The 25139-nt window shown below is 69.0% G+C and overlaps 3 protein-coding genes and 1 long non-coding RNA gene across 6 annotated transcripts; 1 reads left to right on the forward strand and 3 right to left on the reverse strand.

Annotated features, from left to right (window-relative positions):
• Positions 1 to 1677: 1677 nt before the first annotated feature.
• On the reverse strand, positions 1678 to 8031 carry MCRIP1 (MAPK regulated corepressor interacting protein 1). 3 transcript variants are annotated; one of them, XM_045836160.1, is made up of 5 exons: positions 7986 to 8031; positions 3089 to 3144; positions 2875 to 2993; positions 2635 to 2736; positions 1678 to 2525 (listed from the first exon to the last, which is right to left on the reverse strand). In XM_045836160.1, exons 2-5 carry the CDS (start codon positions 3094 to 3096, stop codon positions 2461 to 2463), a joined length of 294 nt encoding a protein of 97 aa, XP_045692116.1. In that variant the 5' UTR covers positions 3097 to 3144; positions 7986 to 8031; the 3' UTR covers positions 1678 to 2460. The 3 variants fall into 3 exon arrangements, with proteins under 3 accessions (XP_045692116.1, XP_045692117.1, XP_045692115.1); XM_045836161.1 differs by lacking the exon at positions 7986 to 8031 and adding an exon at positions 6982 to 7464 and having other exon boundaries at positions 2875 to 2978; XM_045836159.1 differs by lacking the exon at positions 7986 to 8031 and adding an exon at positions 6982 to 7387.
• A 72-nt stretch (positions 8032 to 8103) lies between these two features.
• LOC123816921 lies at positions 8104 to 11764 on the forward strand. Its single transcript, XR_006785355.1, has 3 exons — positions 8104 to 8282; positions 11312 to 11435; positions 11602 to 11764. It is a non-coding gene; the product is annotated as an uncharacterized LOC123816921 (long non-coding RNA).
• On the reverse strand, positions 8280 to 9460 carry PPP1R27 (protein phosphatase 1 regulatory subunit 27). Its single transcript, XM_045836158.1, has 3 exons — positions 9122 to 9460; positions 8883 to 9033; positions 8280 to 8558 (listed from the first exon to the last, which is right to left on the reverse strand). The coding sequence occupies exons 1-3, from the start codon at positions 9309 to 9311 to the stop codon at positions 8435 to 8437; spliced, it is 465 nt and encodes a 154-aa protein (XP_045692114.1). The 5' UTR covers positions 9312 to 9460; the 3' UTR covers positions 8280 to 8434.
• Positions 11765 to 13732: 1968 nt separating the features above from the next.
• On the reverse strand, positions 13733 to 22585 carry P4HB (prolyl 4-hydroxylase subunit beta). The gene is made up of 11 exons (XM_045836134.1): positions 22133 to 22585; positions 20896 to 21102; positions 19513 to 19646; positions 19220 to 19357; positions 16380 to 16484; positions 16146 to 16271; positions 15856 to 16056; positions 15527 to 15647; positions 15264 to 15445; positions 15072 to 15158; positions 13733 to 14541 (listed from the first exon to the last, which is right to left on the reverse strand). The coding sequence occupies exons 1-11, from the start codon at positions 22278 to 22280 to the stop codon at positions 14461 to 14463; spliced, it is 1530 nt and encodes a 509-aa protein (XP_045692090.1). The 5' UTR covers positions 22281 to 22585; the 3' UTR covers positions 13733 to 14460.
• Between the last annotated feature and the right edge of the window lie 2554 nt (positions 22586 to 25139).

The raw sequence follows: 25139 nt of genomic DNA on the forward strand, positions 1-25139 counted from the left end.
AGCTGTCCGGCTGGGGCTCCCGCTGGCCAGGGGGGTGTAGCAGACGGGAGCACATGCCCCAGGGCCACCGGGACACGCCCGCGGCCCCGCGGCCCTCACCGCAAGAGGGGCAGTGCGGGGACAGTGGGAGGGGACGGCCACGCCCCCGCCCAGGGCTCCCTGCAGGGGTGCACTCCCACTGGTGACCGCACCAGGTGCCCGCCCACGGGGACGCCTGAGGAAGGGGCCCTGGACCGCAGGCCCGCTGAACCAGGGCTCCAGGCCCAGACCTGGGCCCCCATGGGCTGGGACCTGTCTCCCCCACCACGCGCCCTCTCTGTGCTTACTCTCCCCGCCACCCCTGTCCCTGCCCAGGCCCCCCATCCCCCAGGAAAGCTGGACTGGCAGGAGTGTGTGTAACAGCCTGAGGGTGCCCCAGGGGCCCACCCGCGTGGGGAGGGGGTACAGGCCCAGCAGGACCACCACTAGTGAGGGGGGCAGGGCAGGCTGATTCCAGGGCCGTGGGGCTGAAGGGAGCTCAGGCCGGGGGCTGACCACCACGGCCCACAGCTGCGTTTTCCCGAACGGACACTCCAGCTGGATGGCAGTGTGACCCCCCTGGCCCGCAGGTGGGCAGACCCGGCCGCCAGCAGCAGTGGTCCGGGCCCCTGAAGTCCCGTGGGCTGTGCTCACTGTGCCAAGGCCCAGGGTGCGGTCAGGCGCACCCACAAGGTGACCCACCGTGGCAGCAGGCACAAGCCCCGGGCAGCGCCCTCAGGGGCAGGAACCCGTCTCCCCGAGAGGAAACTCGGGCTGAGACGCTGCTCAGACCACACGCGCAGCCAGGCCGGCTGGGGTCCAGGCCACCGCTCGACGCCCCAGCAGGACCCGTGCTGGCCACCCAGGGCAGCACAGGGGGCCGGCCCTCTGCCCAGCCTTGCTCCACCCCATCCTCTGCGGTGTAGGTGGGGTTGGGGTGGGGGTGTGATGTGTACCCCAGCTGGAGGGCACCCACACCCCTTCCCGGCCCCAGACAGTGGGGGGGCAGCTCAGGCAACCCAGCCCAGCAGGCGTTAAAACCCTCACAGGTCCCCGGGGTGCAGAGGTGGTCACAGGGTTACGTGGACTCAGCTCAGGGCCTGGCACTGGCCAGCACTCTCGGTGGACACTCCTTACATGGGCCCGCGCACCCTGGCTGGGGCACCGTCCCGCCCTCCCAGGTTGCAGGCTTGCGCCCCGGGCAGGGCACGCTCAGTGATCAAGGATGGCTTCAGCAGATGGAACAGATCAGAGATTCTCTGCCCCTTCCTCTCTCGGTAAGACCCATCAGAACACACACAAGAGCTGTCCTTCCTGCGCTCCAGCCCCGGGGAACCACCCCCGGAGAGAGAGGCCTCCCACGGCCACCCGTGGGGCCAATCTCGCCCCAGAGTGCCCCTCCGGGGAGTGATGCTCCACGGGGAGCTCTGGCCTGGTGTGCTGTGTCTGGTGCAGCCGCCCCCGCTCTCCGGGCGTGCAGGGGCAGGCCCCTTGCAGCCTGCAGGAACCCCCATCCCTGCCCTCCGGGAGGCCCCCACCCCTGGCAGCCGCCCCCAGAGGGAGCCCAGGGACCAAAGTTCCCGGGCTCAGGGGCCGTGACCGTGCACTCGGGTGTCCGGCACTGCGAGGGCTGCAGGGACAGAACGCCAGGAGGCCGACCAGGGCTGCCCGCCTTTATTCTCCAGTCCCAGGCTCCAGCCACGGGGATAGGGCCCCGGTGACCCCGCCAGGCCCCTGCACAGTCTTGCCCCAGGGGGCTGCGGACACCAAGGGCCCAGCCTGGGTGCCCAGGACCCCGTGGTGGTGCCCGAGGTGTCCCAGGCTGGTAGCCGGTGCCGCCCGGGAGCTAATGCAGGAAGGAAGGGGCCAGGCCGAACCGGGGGGTGGGGAGGCCCACACGCTTCCCCGTGTCCAGGCCAGAGCAGCAGCGAGGTGACAGGCCCCCGCCAACAGTGGGCGGGGCTGCCCCGCCCTGCCTTCCTGCCTCCTCGGGGACAAGCGTGGCACTCGGGCCACAGCCCCACGGGCCCACAGGCCACAGCGGCCCCTCATCGCTGTCCTGACCCTGGAGGTGGCCAGGGGTCAGGGGGGCGGTAGGGAAGAGGAAAGGGCAGAGGGATCAGGGTCGAGTCCTTGGGGGCAGGCAGGGCCAGGGGCCGCAGAGACACCCAGGCAGCTGGGCCCAGGAGGGCTCAGGGGCCGGCAGGGCCCAGACCCTCCCGGTGTCTGGCAGCGGAGCCCGCCAAGAGGGGAGGAGGGGGCTGGGGGAGGAGAGCCAGGCCACGGCCACCCGCCGCCATCTCGCTGTCCTGGTCCTGGGGCCCGTGGCCCCCTGGGCGCACGGCCCCGCCCCCCCTGCCAGGAACTCGGCCCGCAGGGGGGCGGACCGGCGTCAGGCCGCGCCGGGATCTCCCGGAGGCCGCGGCGGCGCCCGCGGGGGCTCTAGGACTTCTTGGCATCCTGCGTGCTGCGGCGCTTCAGGTCGCTCAGGTCGATGGGCTTGAAGGCTGCGCGGACACGGGCCGGCCGGTCAGCGGAGGGCACCGCAGGCGGCCCCGCCCCGCCCCGCCCCGCCCCCTCGGGGAGCCCTCCGCCCTGGCCCGCCGGCCCACTCACTCTTCAGGCTGGGGTTCGGCACCTTCTCCACGTACTCCTCCACCAGGCCCCGCTCGCTGCCCGAGACCTGGCTCCGGAGGTCCCGCTCCACGCCCTGCCAGGCTGCGGGGAGGAGGGGCCGGCTCAGGGCCCCGCCCAGGGCCGGGTGCGCCGCCAGGAGTGCCCGCCCCCTTCAGAGGGTCCCCGCAGGCCCGCCCCCACCCCCAGCGCCCCCTGCACAGCGCCGGCCCCTTCGTCTACCTTCGTAGATGAAGCGCACGTTCTCCTCGTGGGCCGGGGTGAAGATCTCGCCGCCGCTGGGGGGCGAGCGGGGGCTGCTGTTCCTCTTGCCGTTGTAGACGACCCTGGAGACGGGGGAGCTGGGGCGCCGGGCCGGTGAGGAGCGGCGGGGGCAGGGCGGGGGCCCCACCCCCCTCACCCCCGGGCGGAGGCCACTCCGCTGCCCAAGACCCACCTGGTCATCGCTGGGGCGTCCGGTCCGCTCACTCTGCTGCGGGATCCCCTCAGCCTCTGAAAGGGGGGCCGGGGCCACGGGGCAGGTCACCCTCCCCGGAGCGGCTTCCAGGGGGCGGGGCCTCCCGGAGGGGCGGGGGCGGGGGGCCTGTCAGCCTCCTGCCCCGAAGCTGCTGGCCCACTGCTGTGACCTCACTGTCACCAGGGGACCCGAGGGTGGAGCCGGCTGCGGACTAGGGAGGTAGGAGCGGGGGAGGGGCAGTGACGTGCGCGACCTGGACCTCCACTGCCCCGGGAGCCCCTTCCCCAGAGTCGGGGAGCCCCTGACCGACCCCACAACCACAAAGTGCCCCCCCCCCGCAAACCCTAGCTCTGCCCCTGCGGCCTCCGGGTCCCGGAGGGCAGCTGGGCGGGAGGGCGGGGGAGGGGTGTGAGCAGGGCGGAAGCGGCCGGGCCTGGGGCCTGACCCAGTGACCGAGGCCCAGACACTCTGCCCCGGGGACTTGCAGCTCGGGGTGTGAGCCTGTTTTTAGGTTCGCCCTCGGACTCGCCAGCTGGACAGTGTCCCCTCTCTGGCTGCACAGGACCGGCCCCAGCCCTGGCCGTGCCTCACAGCTGGGCACCCCAGCTGCCGGGGGTGGGGGAGCCCTGGGGGGGGGCTTTGAGGGCAAGGGCCTCCCCCACCCACCCTGAGCCCGGGCAGCAACCCTCCCTCCCAGAAGGCCAGGGGAGGGCAGCGTGGGCGTCCTGCCCGGCAAACAGCCGTGTTGAAACTCCTGCCCAGGTGAGTGGAAGCCCACAGGCCAAGGCAGAAACAGCAAAAAGGCATCAAACGGCCTCCAGCCCTGTGCTCACGCCCGGGGTCACCCCACGGGAGGGCGCCCTGGGACACTTCCCAAGGGGCTGTCTGGCCCTCACCAGAGGGCGGAAGCTCCAATTACGTCCGGGATGGAGGTGCCAGCCGGCCCTCCTCCCCCTGGCCAACCACCTCCTTGGCCTCCCACAGCCTCGCCCGCCCCCTTCGCCTCTGCCGTCCCCGGCCTTGTCGCCCTGGGCCCAGAGCAGCTGGCCTGCAGGGGACCCAGCCCAAGGGATGAGCCCCAGACCTCCAGAGCCCTTGGTCTCTGTGCTGGGGACCACCTCACAGCACTCGGCTGGCTGGGCCTCCTGGCCGGCCTGGGAGCCTGTGGAGGCAGCCGGCCCCGGGGCGCGGACGCAGGGCTGAGCACTGTCCCAAGGCCCTGGCAGAGGTCCCGGAGGGGCCAGGGCCACACACACAGCAGGCCCTCACACCCTGAGACCGGGGGGCCACTGCCTGCCTCCTCTCACAGTGTATGTGTGTGTGGGGGGGATCACTCCCTGCCGGGCCTGACTCCCCCGGCCTGTGTCTCACCGACCCACCAGCACAGATGGGAGTGGTCTCCAAATCCGCCCCCCACAGCCCGGCCTCTGTCCCCGGTCTCTCTCGCTCAGACCCTGCCCCCGGCCGGACTCCGAGCACCGAGGTGACCCGAGGACGCGCTGGCAGCCTCCCCTAAGGCGAGGCACCTGCTGCCCCGGGGGCAGCAGGGGCAGCAGCTCGCACACCCTCCTCATCTCCTGGGCTTCCTGCAAGGAGCTGGGCCCGACTCTGACCCCCCAAATTCCCATTAAAAATCAAATGATCCCTGGCTGGTGTGGCTCCATGAATTGAACACCGGCCTGCAAACCAAAGGTTCGCTGGTTCGATTCCCAGTCAGGGCACGTGCCTGGGCTGTGGGCCAGGTCCCCAGTGGGGGGCGCATGAGAGGCAACCACACATTGATGCTTCTCTCCCTCTCTTTCTCCCTCCCTTCCCCCCTCTCAAAGTTAATAAATGAAACCTTAAAAACTGACGGCACGCACATGCCCTGTGACAGCCACTCCAGGGCGGGGGGCAGCGAAGACCCGGACCAAGAGCTGACCTCCGTCGGGACTGGCATCACCCCACTCCCACCCCCCTCAGCAGCCAGGTCTCCGAGGGGCTCAGCCCCGATGGCCGGTCTGGAGGCCCGGAGCCCGGGCAGGGCCTGTGGCGGCGTGCGTCTGGCTGAGCGAGGGCACGGGAGTGTGTTTCCCACCAGGGAAGCAGTGTGCAGGGCCACCGACGAGGGGCGGAGGGGCCAGGGGACACGGGGCTGGAGGGAAGGACACGGGCCTGGAAAAGCACCAGGCCGGGGGGGGGGGCACCAGGAAGCCCCTGGAAGCCCCTGAGGGCCCCGGGGAGGCCAGAGACCGAAGTCCGGCCGGACAGAGAGCAGCCGCTCGGCAGCTCGGTGGGGTGGTGGGGGCGGTGGGCACAGGGGGAGGGCAGGCTGCACCGCCCGTGTCCAGGAACCCTCCCGGCCACGCCAGGGGCAAGGGCGGGCGGGGGCTGTCCCCTTCCTAGGCCCTCTCCCTCCCGGTCTTCCTCGCTCTCACTCACAAGGGTCACGGGACACAACTACTTCGGCTCTTGAGCTGCACACACTGGCCCACGCACCGTCCCCCGCACCGTCACAGGCACCGTCGCACACCCCGTGCCGTCACCCTGAGAGACGGCTGCCCGCCCCACCCCGCCCCACGGCGCCTCCCCGTGGTGGCGCTGCAGGAGCCGAGGCGCCCACGACCTGAGTCTTAGAGCCGAGGACGCGGTCCCATCTCCCCGCAGCCCAGAGCTGCTGCTGCTGCGCACTGAGGTCACCTCCCCCTTCCCGGGGTGCGCCGCCCTCCCTCACCCCCGCACACCTGCTGCCGGCACGACCTCACCGGCACCCACTCCCCAAGTCACGTGCCGCCCGCCCGCCCTCCACCCAGCCCTGCGAGCAGCCCCAGCCTATTTCGTCAGGTGCCACCTGCTGTGGCCCCCCCGCCCACCCCAGACACGGTCTCTGCCACAGAGCCGCCTCTGCCTGCCGCCGTCAGTGCCGGGAACCGCCCCCCCCACCCCCGCCACTGCGCGCTGTGGCCGAGGCCCGGGCACCCGTGGGCTTCCAGGTGCACGGCAGAGTCCTGAGCTGCTCTGTGGCTGCGGGCCATCCGCCCCTGCTGCCCCGGGCAGGTCCCTTCCCTCTGGGGGCCATAGTGGCCCCCGAGGGGCCCCCAGCAGGGCACGGGCACCACCTGGAAGGAGAGCTCTGGGTCTCCTGACCCCACGTGACGATGGTGACAGAAGGACGTCCCATCTAACCAGACAGGCGCTCCTGAGAGCGAGGGGGACGCTGCCGACGGCGAGGCGTGAACCAGGCCAGTCCCGGGCACCCCGGGGCGGAACCAGCCCTCACAGAGGGGGCGCATGGGCCCGTGGAGCAGCAGCAGCTCCCCGGCCCACAGCCAACGCTCGCCAGGGGCCGACAGCAGGGTGCTGCCGCGCCGGGTGCTTCCAGACTCAGCTGGGACCCCGCACTGGGCCGAGGCAGCGCCCTGGCAGCCCCCACGGCAGAGGCTCAGCGGGAAGCAGCCAGCCACCCAGCAGAGCGGGGCCTGCGCCCACCTCTGGGCCTCCGGGGGCCGGGGCCGGCCTGCACAGCTCCGCCGAGAGGAGCACCCCAGAGCCCGCCTCTCCCCCCCCCACCAGGGCTCCTGGGCCCCTTGACTCCCACGTGGCCCTGCTCGGTCTTGGAGGCAGCCTTCCTGGTGGGTCCATCCGGCACCTGGCTCTCCCGCGGGAACCAAAGGTTCCAGAAACCCCCTGGGGATGGGGGCGATGGGGGTGGGGGTTGCCGAAGCCTAGCCTCCGACGCCCCCGTCTCAAACCCTTGCCCCCCACGCAGCCGTGGGCCGCAGGCAGGGGAGGAGGGCACTGCTGTCCAGGGCAGTGACCGCGGGTATGGCACCGTGGGAACCCGTGACTCCCTGGCTGGGCGTCTGTGTTCCTTCGGGATTTCCGAGACTCACACGTTCTTAGGTTCCGCTTTCCCTGTCGCTGTGTGTGTGTGCAGGGCGCTTCCAGCCCGGCTCCAGCCCACGAGACCTCTGGAGAATGACCCACCACCGTGGCAGGGCCAGCAGGAGACTGCCGGACTGGACCCCACACGACCCGGGGCAAGGCCTGCAAGCAGCGCCCGGCCCTGGCCCCCCTGCCCTGGGTGACAGCAGCAGGCCCCAGCGTGTGGGCCCCTCGGAAACCCCACGGCGCCTTCAGGACTCAGGCTCTGCGCCCTGGGCCCCCCCGGAGCCCCTCCTCGAAGTTCTCGGCACCTGCGCCCGAGGGTCTCTCTCTGCGGCCCACTGGCACCCGCGGGACCGGGCGCAAGCTGTCCCCTCTGCCCCAGCTTCTGTCCTCGTCCTTTGGGGTCCCGCTAAAAGACCCCCTTCTCTCGGAAGCTCCCCGGGGCCGCACGGGGGGGCGCTCCGCTCGCAGCTGCCCAGGACCTGGAGTTCTCACACCGCCCCCCGCCCGGTCGCGCCCGTGAGCAGAAGTGGGTGCCCGCGGCTCCCACCGGGCAGCCCGGCCCCGCGGGGGCACCCCGCGCCCCACTCGCCGCGGCCGCCCCAAGCCCCGCGAGGGCGTGGCAGGCCGCGCCGCCCCCTTCCCGTCCGCACCCCCGGCCCCGGAAGGCAGGGGTGGGGCAGGCAGGACGCCGAGGGGCGGGAGGCCGCGGCCGGGCCCGGGGGGGGGGGGGCACGCGGCGGGGGGGCCCCTCTGAAGCCCGAGGCGGCGCATCGGTGCACCCCGGCCCCGCCGCCCCTCCCAGCCCCGCCCCGTGGCCCGGGCGCCACGTTCCGCACGACCCGCCTCCCGCGCCGCCGCGGCCGGGGCGCCCCCAGCAGGCCCGGGCGCGGGGCGGGGTGGGTGGGGCGCGCGGGCCTCCGCGACCCGCCCCTGCCCTCCCCTAGCGGCCGCCGCGCCAGGGCGGGTCCCGGCCGCGCCCGCTCCGCCCCCGCCGCCGCCGCCTCACCTCGCCGCTCGGCCGCCGCCGCCTCCGCCAGCTGGGGCCCGGCCGGAAGTGACGCGCGCCGCGCACGCGCGCACGCAGGACCCGGCGGGCCACGTGACGGCCGGCGCTCGGGGCCGCGGGGCGGCGGGGCCGCAGCCTCGGGACCTGCGGGGCTCGGGGGCTGCCCCGGGCTCCGGGCCGGCGCGGACGGCAGGGCCGGTGGCCCCCGGGAGCGGCTGCAGCCTGAGACCGGGACGGGCCGGTGTCGCCAGCAGTCATGGCACCAGCACGGGCTGAGGCATCGTGTTTATTGAAAAAGTAAAAAGTGCAACAATAAAAAATTCACCTGGACAAAAAGCCAGGCCAGAGGGGTGGAGCGGGGCTGTGCCCAGCGGACGGGGTCCCGGCCAGCCCCGGCCCCGCGGCGGCGCGCGGCGCGGGGTGCGCGTCGCGGCAGGGCAGGGCCGGGCTCAGTCCATCCTGGTCCCCTGGAAGAGCTCCACCAGGTCCTTGAAGTCCGGGTCAATGAGGTCGGAGGGCAGGTCCCCGTCGTCGTTGGCTGCCTCTCTGTCTGCCCCCAGGGAGATGAGGTACCTGGGGTGAAAGGGCCGCCCGGGTTGCAGTGGGCACACGGCCTGGAGGAACCCCTCAAAGCCCCGGGGAGCCGGCTGGAGCCCTGAGACCCGCCCGCTTTTCCTTTTTCCAGGTGGGGTGAGGGGTAAGCAACCTGATCTTTCAGAAACCACCGCGGACTTTTCCGTGCTCTTGAGGGAGGGCGAGGCGGCAGAGAGGAGATTCCCAAGAGCCTGGAGGGCTCTCAGCTGCATCCCCAGGGCCACCAGCCTTTGGAGACCCCGTCCTGGAGGCCACTTGAGGCAGGAGGGGCTGGGAGGAAGCAGTGGGGCCTCACCCTCTCACCTGGCAATGTCAGGGTACCCGTCGCTGCAGGCGATGTGCAGGGGCGTCCAGCCCGTCTCGTCGCGCTGGTGAATGTCCGCCCCGTGTTTGACCAGCAGCTTCACGCAATCCAGGTTTCCAGACAGGACGGCCTCGTGCAGGGCCGCCAGGCCTGGGGAGGGAAGGGCGGGCGGGGTCACGGCAGAGGCCTCCCCCCGCCGCACCCCCTGCAGACCTGGGCTGGCCCTGCGGGCACTCACCGGAGGGGTGGATGGTGTCCAGGGCCACCTTGCGAGCCCGGAGGAAGCGCCCCACCTGCTCCAGGTCGCCCTGGCGGATGTGGTCCAGGAACAGGACGTCGTTGGGGAAGCGTACGCTGCGCTGGGCCAGCATGCGCCGCCGCCGCTGCCGCGGGCTGTAGCGGACGTAGCGGACTGTTCTGCTGGGCATCCTGGGGGCTGCGTGTGGGCCGCCCTGGGAGGGCCTCACTGCTCCGGGGAGGGACCGGGCCCAGCCCGACCTAGTCCAGCGGGCAGGGTCCTGGAGCCTGGGACCGCGGCTTCCGGCACGGCTGCGGAGCTGCTGCCTTGGGCCCCTGCTGCAGGAGCGGCCCCCATTTATATGGGCCCCCGAGGGCTATATAAAGCCGCACGGTCACCCTCGCACCACGAGAGCCGAAACCGAGCTGCTTTCCGCCTCACGCTCAGATCAAGTTCACCGGCTCATCTTTCAGCCCACCTGTCGCCGTGCCCGGCCAAAGGGGTCAGATCCTTCCTGGCCGGCCGTCGCACCAGCCCCGCGGCTGGACTTAGAAGGTGCCTCACAGAGAGCACCCGAAGGACAGGGCCTGGAAGGCCGGCAAGCCGGCCCCCGGGCCGGGCCCGGAACTCTGGGAGAAGGGCCAGAGTATGACATCCGGTGGGGAAGGCTCCTTCACCTCCCAGAAGGCCAGGGCTGCCCGACCCCAGGAAGATTCCCAGGAAAATCGGGGCGGTGCTGGGGAGAAGGCCCGGCCCGGCCCAACCCACCTCCCCTCCCTGGCACATCCCTTTCCAGTACGGCCCTGCCAGTCTCGGCACTTCTACCAAAACCCGGGTCTTGGTGGTGCCGCCCTCCTGCCGGAGAACCCCCCAGGCTGGAGTCCCGACACCTCAGCTCCCGCTCGGGCTGTGCCGCCCGGCCCATCCGAACCCTCCGCGGGCCGTGCCCACGTGGTCCACTCCTCTGCATCCCGCCCTCCGCCCCTGCCCCCCAGTTCCAGTTCCAGGCTCCCGCTGGCAATGGGACACGTGCTCACAAGGCGGGTGCCACCGAGTCTGCGCCCCAGGGACGGGACGTGATGTCCCAGGGACGGGTGTGTCCTCTGCAGCCGCCCGGTGCCCACTTACCTGCGGGAGAGCAGCCAGTGGAACTTTCAGAAAACAGCCCAGCGGGCTGGGCCAGGGCCACCTGCTGTCACGGCAGCCGCCGAGGCCCGGGGTGAGGCGTGGGCCTGGCCTGGGTCTGCCGGAGAGGAGCCGGTGGAAAAGATGGCAGCCCGGGACGCGTGTGGGGGCCGAGCTGGGGTCAGGGCAGCCCCGCCCACCTGAGCTGGCCATTTCCCCACGGCGACGGGGCGCTGGGTGCGGGACCCTAAATGACAGGACTCGATTCTCTCCTGGTTCTGGGGTCCGGGATTTCTGGGGAAAGCCGGCTCCTCCTGGCTCTGTGGGCGGTGCCCCTCCCCTGCCGATGCTTGGGTCTGTCCCCGGCTCCGTGTCCACAGGGCGCTCCCCCCTGGGGGCTGTCTGTGTGCAACATTCCCTCTTTGTCAGGACACCTGCCGACAGAGCAGGCGCGCCCCCCCCCTTCCAGGGAGCCCTCTCTGTACTACATTCGCACCAACCCCATTTCCAAATAAGGCCCCACCCGGATGTCCTGGGGTTGGTGTTTCATCGTGTGGCTCCTGGGGGGGCGGTGACGCAGTGCAGCCCCTGACCGCGGCGAGATGCCCCTGCTGGCCAGCACGCTTCTCGGGGCAGGGGCAGGCAGCAGGGTCACCAGCTCCCCCGTGTCACCAAGCTGGTCTCCGCCTAACAAACTCAAGTCACCACACAGACAGGGTGGGCAAAACGGGGTTTACAGTTGTGAATACGTGAAATAGTTTATTCTTGCATTGCCCGGTACTCATTGCTGTATTACTTATTTGTATCATTTGTCTTGTTTTTTTAAGATTTTATTTATTTTTAGAGAGGGAAGGGAGGGAGATAGAGAGAGAGAGACATCAATCAATGTGCGGTTGCTGGGGGCCGTGGCCTGCAACCCAGGCATGTGCCCTGACTGGGAATCGAACCTGCGACACTTTGGTTTGCAGCCCGTGCTCAACCCACTGAGCCACACCAGTCAGGGCTATCATTTGTCTTCTTAGTGTTGTTACCATGTGGTATCCTCACTTATGATTTGTCCTTCAGGTCACGATGGCTGGTCATTCCACCTGCTCTTGCTCACCCCTGGACTCTACACCCTCTGGGTGCACAGCCTTCTGCCGAGCCGCACCCTGTGGAGAGGGGACCCCCGGGATGGCCCCCGGCCCTGGTGGGTTTTCTCTGGCTGCCTCGTGACCCCAGGCCCTGCGGGGGCCCCAGAGAAGGAAGGGTGCTGCTCAGCGTCCCTGCCCCTGGGGGCTTGGAGGACGGGCTGGTGGTCCCACTCCTGGTCGCTGGGCAGGAGTCAGGTGCGGTTTCTTCTGGCTTGTTTACAGGAAGCTCGGAGACCGAAAGTTCTAGCCTGAGGACAGGAGACAGAACTTTCCTTTGACGTGAAGATGAGCTTGCCTGGTGCTGTGGAAAGTTCTGTGCGCCCGCCCTCCCCGCTCGGAGGATCGGATGAAAGGGCCACGGGTGTCGCTGCCCCAGAGGCACGGCCCTCCCCAGGAGCCACCAGGCCCCGGGCCAGAGGCGGGCCGGTCGAGCCCGGGGCGGGGGCAGGGGCGGGGGCGAGTGCTGGAGACACCAGGGGGCCCCTCTCCCGGTCTGCCTGCTGGCGGCAGGCTGCGGCAGGGGCTGCTGTGCAAGCGTCCGGGTCACCGCGGAGCCCCTGGGAGGCATTTACGGACGCAGACCCGTGGGTGGGCCCCGCAGCCGGCTCCTTGGGGACCGCTCCTCCACCGCCGGCCGCCAGCAGTCTGACCTGCCCCCATGGGCACAGCCTGCCTTTCCCGCAGCCCCGTGGGAACCAACCCTTCGTGTGTTCGGGCCGTTCTGCCCTGACCCTCCTCGGCCCGCCGGGCTGGCGAAGTGGCTGGTTTTTGGGACTGTGAGTTCCTGCCGCCTGGGGGGTAGCACATGCAAAGTTCACTTTGAAGAGGCCAAAGGCCCCGCTCCTCCCCACCCCTGCCACCCCGTAGGCAGGGGCGCAGGCTGGGCCCCCTGCAGGGCCTCCTGCCCCACAGCCTGGGTGGCCGGAGCACCTCGAGGGGCTGCTGCTCAGGCCGCTGGCGGAGCGGCCCTGACAGGTCTCGGACTCCACCCGCCACCTCCCAGCCAACAGGCTCGGTGGCGGCCTCGTCAGCAGTCTGCAGAAGGGACGGGTATCGGTGACACCCCTGCCAGGGCACGTGACAGGTGTGGCCTGTGCGGAGGGCCGGCCTCCCTTGGCAGCTCCCGGGGCCACCGGTGCGGTCACGGGGCGGGGAGGTCACGGGGCAGGGAGCACAGGGTTGGACAGAACCTGTCCCTGCCGGCTGGGACCCTGACAGCCCGCTGTGCTGAGAAACTGCCCAGGTTTGGGCGGCAGAGCTGACTTCTCAGCGACCCCCACCCCTACACGTGTCGAGGTCGGCAGGACGGGGGCACTACACACCAACCCAGGCAGGCCAGCTGGAGAGAGGCCCTGGCTTGGGCCGCCCCGCAACCAGCAACCAGGGGAGCACATGGCTGCTGGCCATGGGGAGCAGCGCCGGACGCCAGGCGCAGGGATGGGCGGGCCGGCCGGTGCTGCCCAGCGAGCCCACTTGGTCGTCCTGCACGCCACACCCCCCGACCCCCGCGGGAGGGGGCGGCCCTGGGTCCTGAGGGCCTGGGTGTTGGCTGGCGGCACTGGGAGGGCAAGGCGGGCACCAGGGCCCCCTGCTGGGAGCGAGATGGTCCCGAGGGAGACGACACCCCCCGCCTCCCGTGGGCTGTGGTCGCCAGAGAACCCCAGTCACGGGGTCCACGGGGACGCCGGCGCCCGGGATCCCCCAGCAGCACATGAGCCTGATTCCGGGACACGCACTCGCCCCACTCCAGGCAGCAAGTCGGGGACCGGGCTTCGACGGGCCCCTTGGGCTCCATGGGGCTTTGCCCGGGGGACCCTCCTGCCTGGAGGAACACAGGCCAGCCCGGATGCCGAGCCCCGCAGGCCCCCGGGTGCCCCGCCGCACCCCCGGGCCTCCTCGTGCCCGTCTGTCCGCGGCAAACCGCAGGCCGGGCGTCTGCAGGCCAGAGCACACTTCAAAAACCCGGCGACGGTTCACCTGTGGAGCCAGAAGACCAGCTCCCCGCGGGGCCCTCTGCAGTCACAGGCGGCGGCAGGAGGGCCCCTGCTCCTCTGGCCGGCCTGCCCCACAGCTGGCCGTGCCCAGCGTCCGGAGCAGGACCCCCCCCAGGGAGGACCAGATGCTGGACACGCCTGCCCCAGGCGGACCAGGGAGCCAGCCCCAGGGCAGGGCACGGGTGGGGGCGGGCGACCTGCCTGTGCCCCCCGGGGCCAGGCACTTGGCAACAGATGGGGGACGGTGGTGGTGGCCCCTGCAAGCGTCACACTTCTCAGCGCTCCAAGGTGGTGTCTCTCCAAGGAGGTGTCTCGGCGGGAGCACCCCCCCCCGGCCGGGAGACGGGGAGGCAGAGGCAGGCAGTGAATTTCCACTTTATTTGGCCAATGTGTCCCAATTCTGTCGTGTGGGAGATGCCCGCAGAGCTGCTGACAGCCGGAGGGGTCGAGACCCCGGCTGCCGTGCGGCCCGGAGGCGGGGGCCCGGGCTCTGCTGGGCGCGGGGCAGCCGGGCGCTGGCTGTGGGAGGGGCCCTGTCTGGGCCCAGCCGGCGCCCACGGCCCGTGTTGTGGCAGGGCCCCGGGGACAGAGGGCCTGGGGTCTGCGCTGACCAGACGGCTCGGGAACCGCATGCGGTCGCGGCAACACCGGCACAGGTGGGAGGGGCCTGTCCGGCGGGCGCAGTCCCTCTCCGTTTGGGGACATCTGTCTCCGGGGCGGCCCGGCCGAGGTGGGACGGACAGACACCCTGATACCCCGAAATGTCCAGAAACCCCCCAGGCAGCGTCTCGCCGAAGTGCCAGGACGACAGGGAGGTGGCACTGCCCGAGCGAGGCCGCGAGTCCCGGCTGCTCCAGGCGAGACCGCACACGGGCGTCTCACCGCGCAGAGGCCGCGGGGCCGGCTGGCCCGGGGCAGCCCCGCCCGGGGCCTGAGAAGCAGAGGGAGGGACGGGCTTCAGCGGACGTGAGTGCGAGGGCGAGGTGTCGCGTCAGAGAGTTCCCTGTGTTTCCGACCGGGCTCCGTCCTCCCCGGGGGGGCGCGCGGCCGGCAATGGAGCTGCGGGGGCGCCCGGCTGGTCTCCGCCTCACAGCTCGTCCTTCACAGCTTTGTGGTCCTCGTCCTCCTCCAGGTCGGGCTCCTCCGCCTCCTCCAGGTCTTCCAGGTCCTGGGCGGAGGGTCGGGGGGCGGGGGGGTCTGTGGAAGGTCACGGCCGGCCCCCACGGGTCCGCCCTCTCCAGCCCTCAGGGGGTGTGGGGCCAGCGACGGCCTGACGACCACGGGCCACCCGTGCCGGTCACGCCCAGCTCGGCAGCCAGAGGGGGGCTCCTCGCCCACTTCCCGGGGGCTTCCGGGTGGGCTCCGCTCTCGACACAAACATCCTGCTGGCCAGCAGCCCCCTGACCCCGTGCACCCTCGGGGCCTGCGACCGAGTCTGACGCCCCCTCTGCTGCCCTACAGCTGACTGCGGGTCACGGAGGGCGCCTCCAGCGAGGGGCTGGGGGAGGACCTCAGCGTCCAGCAGGGAGCCGTGCGGGGTGGTGCTAAGGCTTCACGAGACCCCCGCACGGCCCCCCACGCACGGGTGCTGATGGGCGAGGGGCATCGGCGCGAGGGGCGGCCTCTCCTGGCCCGGCCGCCGTGACGGGGGCCTGCAGGCCGGGGCCCCAGAGGCCGGCCGGGGGGATCACCACTCACGTCATCATCGCCGGCCCCGTCCTGGCCGCCGCTCTCCAGGAACTTCCTGAAGCCCTCGAGCGTCCGCTCCCCGTTGTAGTCGATGACCTGGGGGGGGGGGGGAAGGGGGGGCGTGAGCAGCCAAGCCCGGCGGCACCTCCCCCCGCCCCGACCCCCGGCAGGCACCCCCCTGCCCCGCGGCCCGGGGCGCACCGTGCGGTCCGCGCTGGCGGGGAAGAACTTGAGCGTGGGGAAGCTGTGCACTTTGACGGCCTCCACCTCGTTGGCCGTCGAGTCCATCTTGGCGATGACGATGTTCTCGTGGTCCTTGTACGTCTCCCCCAGCTTGTCCCAGATGGGCGCCAGCTGCTTGCAGTGGCCGCACCACGGGGCGTCTGGAGGCGGCAGAGGGAGAGCCGGAGTCGGTGCCCCGGGGCCGGCAGCCCGCCCCCCCCCCCCGGAGCGGCCCCACTCACAGAACTCCACAAACACGTTCTTCTTCTCGTCGAACGCAACCTCTTCGAAGTTCTTCCCGACCAGCACCTTCACGGGGTGCTTGTCCCAGTCCTCAGGCAGCTCCTGGCTCATCAGGTGCGGCTGCGGGGCGGGTGGGCCAGGGTCAGGGGTGTGGCAACCACAGCCCCCGGGCGCCCCGCGCTGCCCCGCGCTGCCCATGCAGGGTGGCAGCAGAGGTCGCTCTCCCGCTGCCAGGGGCCCGTCCTCAGAGTCCCAAGCACACGGCTTCGGGGCCACACTGGGAAAGGAGGAGCCGGTGGGCCAGGCCCAGCCCGGGCGTGGCTCGCACCTTGACCTTGCCCTCCAGGAAGCGGCGGCAGAAGTCCGTGATCGTGTCCGCGGTCAGCTCGTCGGACTCGGGCTTGTACTTGGTCATCTCCTCCTCCAGGGTGATGAGGCGCACGGCCGGGCACTCCTCCTTCTTGAGGCCGAAGAACTCCAGGATGCGCTGGTTGTCGGCGTGGTCGCTGTCGATGAATATGAACAGGATCTTGGGGGAGAGAGGGGGCGCTGAGGACAGCCGCAGGAGGGCGGTGGGAGGCCGAGGCCCCGCCCTTGACCCCAGGGAGGGCCGCGCACCTTGCCCTTGAAGTTCTCCGCGGCTTTCTTGAAGTTGCCCAGCTTGCCTGCGTAGTCGGACACGCTCTTCGGCAGGAACAGCAGGATGTGCGTCTTGATCTCGCCGCCGAAGATCTTCGGGGCCGTCTGTGCCACGCACACGGGTTACTAGGGCTCGCCGCGGGCCGGGCCAGGGGCTGCGGGAGCGCCCGGGGCCCCCCGCCACCACCGGGACAGGCCCGCGGCAAGCCGCACCTGCTCGGTGAACTCGATGACCAGCGGGAGCTGGTTGTGCTTGATGAACTCCAGCAGCTTCTCTTTGGTGACCTCCCCCTCGAAGTCGTTCCGGCCTTCGTCGAACTGCGGGCAGAGAGAGGGCCCTGAGCAGAGGCCTCCCCGGGGGCTCCCGGGGCCCCCAGCCCGCTGGGCTCGGGCCCACACCCGGCCCCGCACAGTCCCCTGAGGCCAGCGGCCCCAGCCTTGAAATGCCCGGGAAGAGGTAACGTGTGTAAGGACCTTATTTTGATAGCCTGTGACTAGTTTTCTATTGTTTCAGAATGAATTACATTGAATTAAGTTTCAAAACATTCCTCAGCTCTAACATGTAACATAATAAAAACCAACAAGTACGCTGCATTCAAACAGAAGCTCTCTGAGCCCTGGCTGGTGTGGCTCAGTGGACTGAGCCCCGGCTGGTAAACCAAAGGGTCGCTGGTTCGAGTCCCAGTCAGGGCACAGGCCTGGGTTGTGGGCCAGGTCCCCAGTAGGGGGCGCTCGAGAGGCAGCCACACACTGATGTGTTTCCCTCTCTTTCTCCCTCCCTCTTCCCCTCTCCAAAAACAAATAAGCTCTTCAAAAACAACAACAACAAACGAACAGCTCTCCAGGACCCCCCGTCAAGTGCTGGGGCCACAAGTGGGGGGCTGTCTGACACAGATGTGTCCCGGGCCTGAGCGTCTCCCGGCGGCAGTTCTGCCCCCCCCCCCCCAGCTGCCTTGCGGGGAAACTGCAGGCCTTTCCTCCGCTGGTCCTCTCCGCTCTTCTCCGGAGGGACTTCCAGAAGAGCAGGGGCCCTTCCCAGCTCGCCCCCTGCAGGCCGCCCCCTGCAGGCCGCACCGAGGGCAGGGTGCCAGGATCCCAGGCGAGGCCCCAGCCAAGGCCGGCTCCATCCTCCCCGAACCCGCAAATGCGCGGAGTGTCGGTGAGAGGGGCAGAACCGCCAGGGCCAAGAGCACCGACGCTGCAAGGCGGCGGCGCTGGCCAGGCCGCGCCCGGGGAGATGCTGCGCCCGGATGGGGGGGGCGGGGGCGGGGCCGGGAGACAGCGCCCCCTACCGCCCCTCTGGGGGGGCGGGGGCGGGGCCGGGAGACAGCGCCCCCTACCGCCCCTCTGAGCAGCGTCCGCCCGATGTCACGTGGGGCCGGCGTTCTGCCGATCGAACGTCTTTCTGGTAACGTGGCCACGTGTCGCCACGTCCACCGTCCACGTGGGTCCCCAGCAGCCAGCCACCCCGCTGGCATTGAGTTGGGTCCCGCCGCGGGAGCCAGCCCCGCGAGCCAGCCCCGCCGGGCCCCAGAGACGCCGATGCGGAAAGGCCGGACGGCGCCGGCAGAGCCGGGTCCGAACAGAGACGCAGGGCGCCCGGCTCTGAGCCCACGGCCCGTGTCGGGCGACACCGTGTCCGTGCTGGCCCCGCTCGCGCGTGGCAGCCGGCTCAGCCCCGAGAGCACGTGCGGAGCCCGCACGCCGGGAGGAGCGGGGCAAAGAGCCCGAAGGACGGGGAGCCAGTGCAGCAGAGGAGGGCACAGCCGGTCCCCACGGGGGCTCGGCGCCGGACCCCGGCGTGGCGGTGCCGGCCCACCTGTGCAGACGCGGACCCCGGCCGGCACCGCGGCATCTGCAGAACAGGGACGGCGGGCCGACCCTTCCGGGGCGCGTCACCGCCCAAACCCACGCCTCCAGGAGGACAGGCGCCCTCGGTGTCGGGGGGCCGGGACGGCCCGGGCGGGTCTCCAGGCCTGGGACAGCGTCTCTCAGCCTGAACCGCCTTCCGGACGTGGCCTCGCACGGCACCCGACAGCTTCCCCTCCTCGGACACCAGGCACGGCCTGTGGTGGGCACCGTGAAGGTGACTGCCCAGGAAGGACAGCGCCCGTGAGGACTGGACCCTCGCCCAGGGCGGCGGAGAGGCCTCCCCCCTCCCCAGCAGGTCCTGTGGAAAAGGCTGTTCCCCACCCCGAGGCAGAGACGGAGGCCAGCGCCCCATTGCCCCTCACGGCGCCCCCCCCCACAGCCTGGGTGCAGTCCTGCCTGCACCCGCCCCCCGGCCCCCATCTTTCCTCCTCCCCTCCCCAAGTGCTTTCTGTCCCCCAACCCAGGGACAGCCCCGCTCCAAGAGCAGGGGTGCTTGGCTGCCTTCCCGCTGCCCACCGCCTGAAATAAAAGGCGAAGACTCCCCCAGTCCCTGGCCCGGGAGCTCAGCTGGTTAGAGCGTCGTCCCAATACTCCAAGGTTGTGGGTTTGATCCCCAGTCAGAGCACAGACAAGAATCAACCAACGAATGCATACACAAGTGGAACACAATGCTTCTCTCTCTGAAATCAATCAGTGAAAAATTTTTTAAAAAATAAGAAAGAAAAAAAAAGGCAGACAGAGCCCCTTCCCTGTGGCTGCGACACCAGCAGCCCTTTAGGAAGAGAACACCAGGACCAGGGGCCCCGGGAGCTCCTAGGCCAGGCTGGGGGAAGAAAAGTTTCAGAGAGAGAAATAATGTTGCATCACACACGGTGTAGCTGATGCCACAGAACTGCTCAGCAGCTGCCCCCGAAACCGCCAGCCTGTTACTTTGTCTCCAAGCTCACCCTCCGAAGCGGCTCCGCCCTCACAGAACAGCCGGCCGCGCTGCTGCCACAGGAGCAGACAAGGGCCGAAGGGCATGTCGCAGTGGCGCTAACGGCCTGACGTTGCACAACAGGCCCCGATAACCGCCAGGCTGGCAGCCCAGCATCCCTGGGCAAGGTCCTCGAGGAGCGATGGGCGACAGGAAGGCACCGCCAGCCCCAGCCCGGGGCCCCAGCCCCGCCCTGGGCGCTCACCTTCTTGAAGAGCACGACACCGTCTTTGGCCAGCTGGTACTTGGAGAACACGTCGCTGTTGGACGAGATCCCGAAGGGGATGTCGTCGACGGCCTCTGCTGCCAGCAGGAACTGCTTGGCGGCGTCCGACTCCACGTCCTGTCGAGGAGAACCAGAGGTGGCGGCACCCCCAGAGCTGGGGACCCCGGGACCCCGGCCCCGGCCGCAGCAGGGTGGCCCACAGTGCCCGCCATGGGGCCCCGTCCTCCAAGGCCGTGGCCGAGAAGACCCGAAACGAACCCCGAAGTCTCTACCTTGAAAAAGCCGATGACCGTCACCTCGCTGGACTCCACCAAGGCCTCCGCGGCGGCCCCGTCCGGCAGCGCGGTGGCCGCGGGGCCGGTGCGCTTCTTCAGCCAGTTCACGATGTCGTCGGCTTCTCTGCCAGCTGCACCCAAACACAGGCAGGGCCTGCTCACAACCACACCTCCGCCCTCTCCGAGCACGGCTGCCTCTCGCCCCGAGGAGGTGCCCTGTCCACACGCCCCGGGGGTCCAGGGCCTACCAAGGCTCTCTGCACGTGGGGTCGCAGGTCCTTCTCTCCCGGAGCCCCTTCGCGCCTCCTGACTGTCCCCGACATTTATGGTCACTGCACACACAGGCGCGCCCCCCCATCGGCTTCGTCTCAACTAGAGGTGCGCCAGGACTGTCTGAAAAGCTGGCCCTGCCGCCGGTCTTCCCGGTACAAACGGGCCGGACTGAACCGGCCCCCCTCGCCCAGGCCGGCCAAGTGCCCCTGGACCAGCAAGACGGCAGATGGTCACTCGGGGCCGCCCAGAGCGGAGAGTAGGAAGGAAAGCAGCTGGTCCTCCCGAGACAGGGCCTGACCCCCCGGCCGGCCGAGGCACACACCCCAGGTGGGGTTCCGCCGCCCTGAGCGCTGAGGCTCGGCTGCTTGGGCTTCCTCGGGCTTGACTCCTGGTCGGGGCACAGGCCCGGGCTGCAGGCTCTGTCCCAGGTCCAGGCCCACACAAGAAGCAACCGATCACTGTTCACTCACATGGATGTTTCTCTCCCCGCTTCTCCCTCCCCTCTAAAATCCATAAGCACATCCTTGGGTGACGATGTAAAACAAACAAAAAAACAAACACAGCACCCCGGGGAGACCAGAGCTGTCACCATCAGAACTGACGAGCCAGGCGGCCTCAGTGGGCTCTGACGGCTGAGCCACAGAACCGGTTCTGTGGACAAAAGAGTCTCCTGTTGTCACAGGTCCTGCCTGGGTGACAAAGGGCCCAGGCCCATGCAAGCAGCGTCACAGTGAGCCAGCAGCAGCTGAGGGCTGGGCCAACGCAGCAGGGCTTGAATTCGAGTTCTGCCCAACAGCTGTGAGCAGGCCATCTGGTCCCCAGCCCTTCCTGGTGGAAAGCCCCCAGGCTGCGCCCGGCACGGTTGACGGCAATGTTGCCCTCGGTGCTCCAGCCCCCCGCTCCTGGCCTGCCGTCCACACCCAGGACGTCCCTCTCCACCTGGGAAGCTCTTCCAGGATGAGAGCTTGCCTCGAAGGCTGGACTAGAACTAGACCAAGAACCCGGTCCAAGGACCGGCTCCCTCCACATTTCTGAAAAGGGGCCCCACCCCTCAGGAATCTCCCAGGACCTGCTCTAGGCTGGGGACGGGCGGAGCCGAGCCCACACCTGTGTACTCTCGGGGGGAGGCCGTGTCCCCATTCTTGAAGAACTTGATGGTGGGGTAGCCGCGGACGCCGTACTGCTGGGCCAGGTCGGACTCCTCTGTGGCGTCGACCTTCGCCAGTCTGATCTCCGAGCCCTCCGCCTTCAGCTTCCCGGCCGCTTTGGCGTACTCGGGGGCCAGGGCTTTGCAGTGGCCGCACCAGGGGGCATCTGAAAGGAAAGCAAGACGCTGGAAAGCGCTGGACCCAGCTCCCTGCTTCCCTCCTCCCTGGGCGCTTCCCTCCCTGAACTCCTTATCTGCTCAGCGAGATAACCCTCTCAACGTGCGAGGCTGAGCTGATAGCGTGGTGCTCTTGGGCAATGTGGGGACAGAGGCCGTGAATGACCAGCCACCACCACTTCCCACTCTGCTCTGACCCCGTTCAGCACAGGAAGACACCCTCTTTAAAGACCAGCAACTTTCTATTTCCCGCGTGCAGGCACCTGGGGCAGACCTGCCCTTAGAAATTCCCTTCGGGAAAACTGAGAGGTTAAGAGGTGGAGGCCGCCCGCATCAGGACCTGGTCGCAGATGCGTGGTGCACCCCTGTGCACACCTGCCCTCAGCCTCAGGTTCACAGCTGGGTCTTTACACTGCGGGGACGAGACTACTGCTCAGCCAAGGGCAGCAGCTGTATCGGGCCGAGGTGTGCACCCCAGGTGGGCAGGGCTTGAGCGCATGTAAACACCAGGTCTGGGGCCCGGAGATAGCTGTCACAGGCCCAGGGCGCTTTGGGGAGCGACGAGGGGTCTGCACCCTGGCGGGCCCCTTTGTACTCGCGGCAGCACCCCCCGCCCCGCGGCGACCCTGTCTTCGCAGAGGGGTCCTGCCATGCGGATGTCAGACACAATGGCAGTCCTGGCTCTCGGCCCACAACTCCCCGAGGGTCCAGCCTGGGCAGGAGGGATGTCCCCAGGGCACCTGCGGCGCAGAGGCTGTGACAGCAGGCCCGGGGATGGCCCCGTCCCGGATGAGCCTCCGCGGGGCTGGGGAGCAGCGCGTCCAGGGGTGGACGGAGTGCTAACAGCCCCCAGGACCCCAGCCCACTGCCGGGCTGAAGGGGGAGGTTGGGACGGGCGCCCGCCCCTCGGTCCCCCCTCTCTCCGCCTCGCGCCCCCAGCCCTGCGGTCCCGGGAGCCCCCGGCGCCCCTCGGTCCCCGTCCCCACCCCGCGACGGCGGCGAGGCCCGGGCAGCACTCACAGAACTCCACCAGCAGGTACTTGTGGGCCGCCAGCGCCTCCTGGAAGTTGCTCTTGTGGAGCACCAGGACATTGTCCTCCTCCTCGGGGTCAGCGCCCGCGCGGGCCAGCACGGCCAGAGCCAGAAAGAGCAGAGAGCGGCGTAGCATGTCGACTGCGAGCGCGGCGCTTCAGTTGGCGCCGCCGGACAGCGAGGCCACGAGAGCGCGCGCCGCTCGCCTCGCCTTTATAAAGCCGGCGGCCGCGCGCGTGCCCGCCCTCCCCCGCACGCTATTGGCCCGCGGACCCCGGGGCCCGCCTCCTCCGTTCCCGGAGTGGACGTCCACGCTGCCTCCGGCCCGGACTCGGAAGAGCTCCGCCGGACTCCACCGCCCTCGCCCGGAATTGGCCGAGGGGCTCGCGCTCGCACTGTAACCCCGCCTCTCATTGGCTCCCGACGGAGAACTTTCTCCCCCTCGACTTGTGACTGGTGGCTTTCTCCGACACTTTCCCCGCTGGTGGAATGGCTGCCACCATCGGGGGCCGCGGCTCTGCGGCTCCTAATTGGCCGAGAGGGGCGCGCACCCAGAGCAATCCTCCGTCAAACGTGGCAGTGAGGCGGAGCCCCCGCCGAGGGGCGGGGCTGCGCCTGTGCATCCGAAACCTCGCGTGTTGCATTCTTATTGGACCGCGTATCCGCGACTGGCACCGCCCTCCGGCTCCTGGGCTGACGCCACTTCCGGCGCGCGTGAGACTCGTGCGGCTCCGCTCTTGCGGGGTCTGGGGCTTGGGCGCGGCTAGCCGCTTGCCCGCTTCAGGGGGTCCGGCGTGCTTTCAGCGGCGGCCGGTGGGACGGGCTGTGCTGCGGGGCCTGCGCGGAGTGAGGCGGAGGAAGGGGAGGTTAGGCTGGTCCTCCTAAAGGTCCAGAAACGAGGAAACCGACCCGGGGCTCCGCGCAGATGTTGCGCAAGGGCTGGAGCCGCCCGGGGGCCGAGGAGACTCCTCGGCGCCCGCCCGGGCGGAAGGCCCCATGGACTACACTCTCCCTCTTCTCGGCTGCCGAGCCCTCCGAGGCTGCCCGAGACATCTCGGGCGCTGAGCAGCAGCCGGAGAAGGCCCGGCCGCGCGCAGCTCTCTGCAGACGCGCGCTGTGTAACAGGTGGTCGCCACTGCCACCAAGGCTACTGCCCGCCGGTGTGAGACGGGCCCGGAGTGTAATGCACAGCGGATCGGGATAGTACGGGGAAATGATTGAACGATATTCCCTTAATGACCTTTATATTGATACATTGGAGTGTTTTTAGTTTTTTTAACGTGGCTCCACGGACATTTAAAATAACACGTAGCTCGCCCTGGCTGGCGTAGCTCAGTGGATTGATCGCGGGCTGCGAACCAGTGTCGCAGATTCGATTCCCAGTCAGGGTACATGCCTGGGTTGCAGGCCATGACCCCCAGCAACCGCACATGGATGTTTCTCTCTTTCTCCCTCCCTTTCCTCTCTAAGTATAAATAAATCTTTTTAAAAAATAATATATTAAAAAATAACACGTAGCTCGCATGTTATTTTTGCTAAAAGGTGGGCTCTAGGGGAATCCGCCCCCCTCCCCCTTCCCGTGCTCACCGCTTTCACCCCCTCCCCCACTTCAGAACCTTTCCCCTTTGTAGTCACTTCCTCCTTTGCGAGCCGCCGCGGTTTTTAAGACTCATCATTAATAACGTCGGGGGAAGGGGAAACACTCCCACATGAAATGTACACGTCGCCTAACATCCCAATCTCAGAAATGAGGAAACAAAACGATGCTTTCCTACTTTGGAGAGTTTGCACTTGTTCCTACGTTCCTCTCTGCTATGTGGGACTCCTTCAGCTGGAAGGCCAGTTCCTGAAGGTCACAGCCGGTTTCTCTGCACCTCCCCCACTTCCAGTAGCGAAGGGTCAGCCCGAGGCAGCTGTACCTGCTGGGGTATACCTGCCTGCCTCCCAGGGGTGCCTTCACAGGAGCTGGGACTTTCTGCATGGAAGGGCTGTGAGCTTGGCGGGGCGCAGCCCCCTCTGCTCTCTGGGCACAGGTGGGGATCGCCTGGTCTGCTGCTCCCAGCTCCCAGCGCTTTTGTAGTGGCGACGACCTCGTTTTACAGACCGCAGTTCAGGACCCGAGATGAGGGACACGGTACCGTGTCTCAGTGCTTCTCCGGTTGCTCTGGGCACCCGCCGTGCGGGAGCAGCAGAGTGGGGTTCTCAAATCTGGGGGAGGCCTGACGTCTGGTCTCTCGGGTGGTCAGTCAGTAGCTGGGTGAGGGAGCTGCAGAGCTGCGACCAGCACCCAAGACGGCCAGGCAGGCTCATGGAGCGCCTCAGCAGGCCTTCCCCTGGGGGGGTGGGTAGGGGAAGGGCTGCAGTTCCCTCTTGTGCTCGGACCCCGAGTTGGAGCTGCCCTTGGAGGTCAGCGCCGCCCCCCTCGATGCTGGGGCTGGGGCGTTTCTCGATGGCACAGCTGCTTCAGGGTGTCCCCTGGAGTCTCTCATGCCCAGAGACAGTGCCCACTAAACATCGGCTGAACTCTTGAGTGATTGTGTGTTTTCATAAATAACTACTCTCAGAAACAGTCCTCAGGCTGGAACCGTTCCCTTCTCACCCACAGTTGGGTTGGAGATGCTGAGAGGTGACCAGTGGGCTGGCGGACACCCAGAACGTGCTCACCTGGCTGCCAAGGGACAGCTCCTGCCTGCAGGTTCTCTGCCGAGTGGCAGTTGGGGCAGGGACTTTGTCACGGGTGCACTGGGGCCTGGTGGGAGCGGCCCTGGGGAGTGTGGGCCTGGTGGACTGACATGGGCCTCGACTGCAGAGTGGACCGTGCTGGGCATGGAGAAGATTCTCGTAAGTCTCGGTGATTAGGTGGTCACACAGAGGGCCCTAATCTGGGTGACCCATAGAGGGTGACTAATGGCAACCCCCTCAGAGGAAGAAGGGTCTATTTGGGAGTGACTGGGGGATAGAGGGAGGGGACAGGACCACAGGCTCTTGCTCCCTG

This window comes from Phyllostomus hastatus, unplaced genomic scaffold, assembly GCF_019186645.2.
Source record: "Phyllostomus hastatus isolate PE091 unplaced genomic scaffold, TTU_PhHast_1.1 phas_contig_210, whole genome shotgun sequence".
NCBI lineage: Eukaryota > Metazoa > Chordata > Mammalia > Chiroptera > Phyllostomidae > Phyllostomus > Phyllostomus hastatus.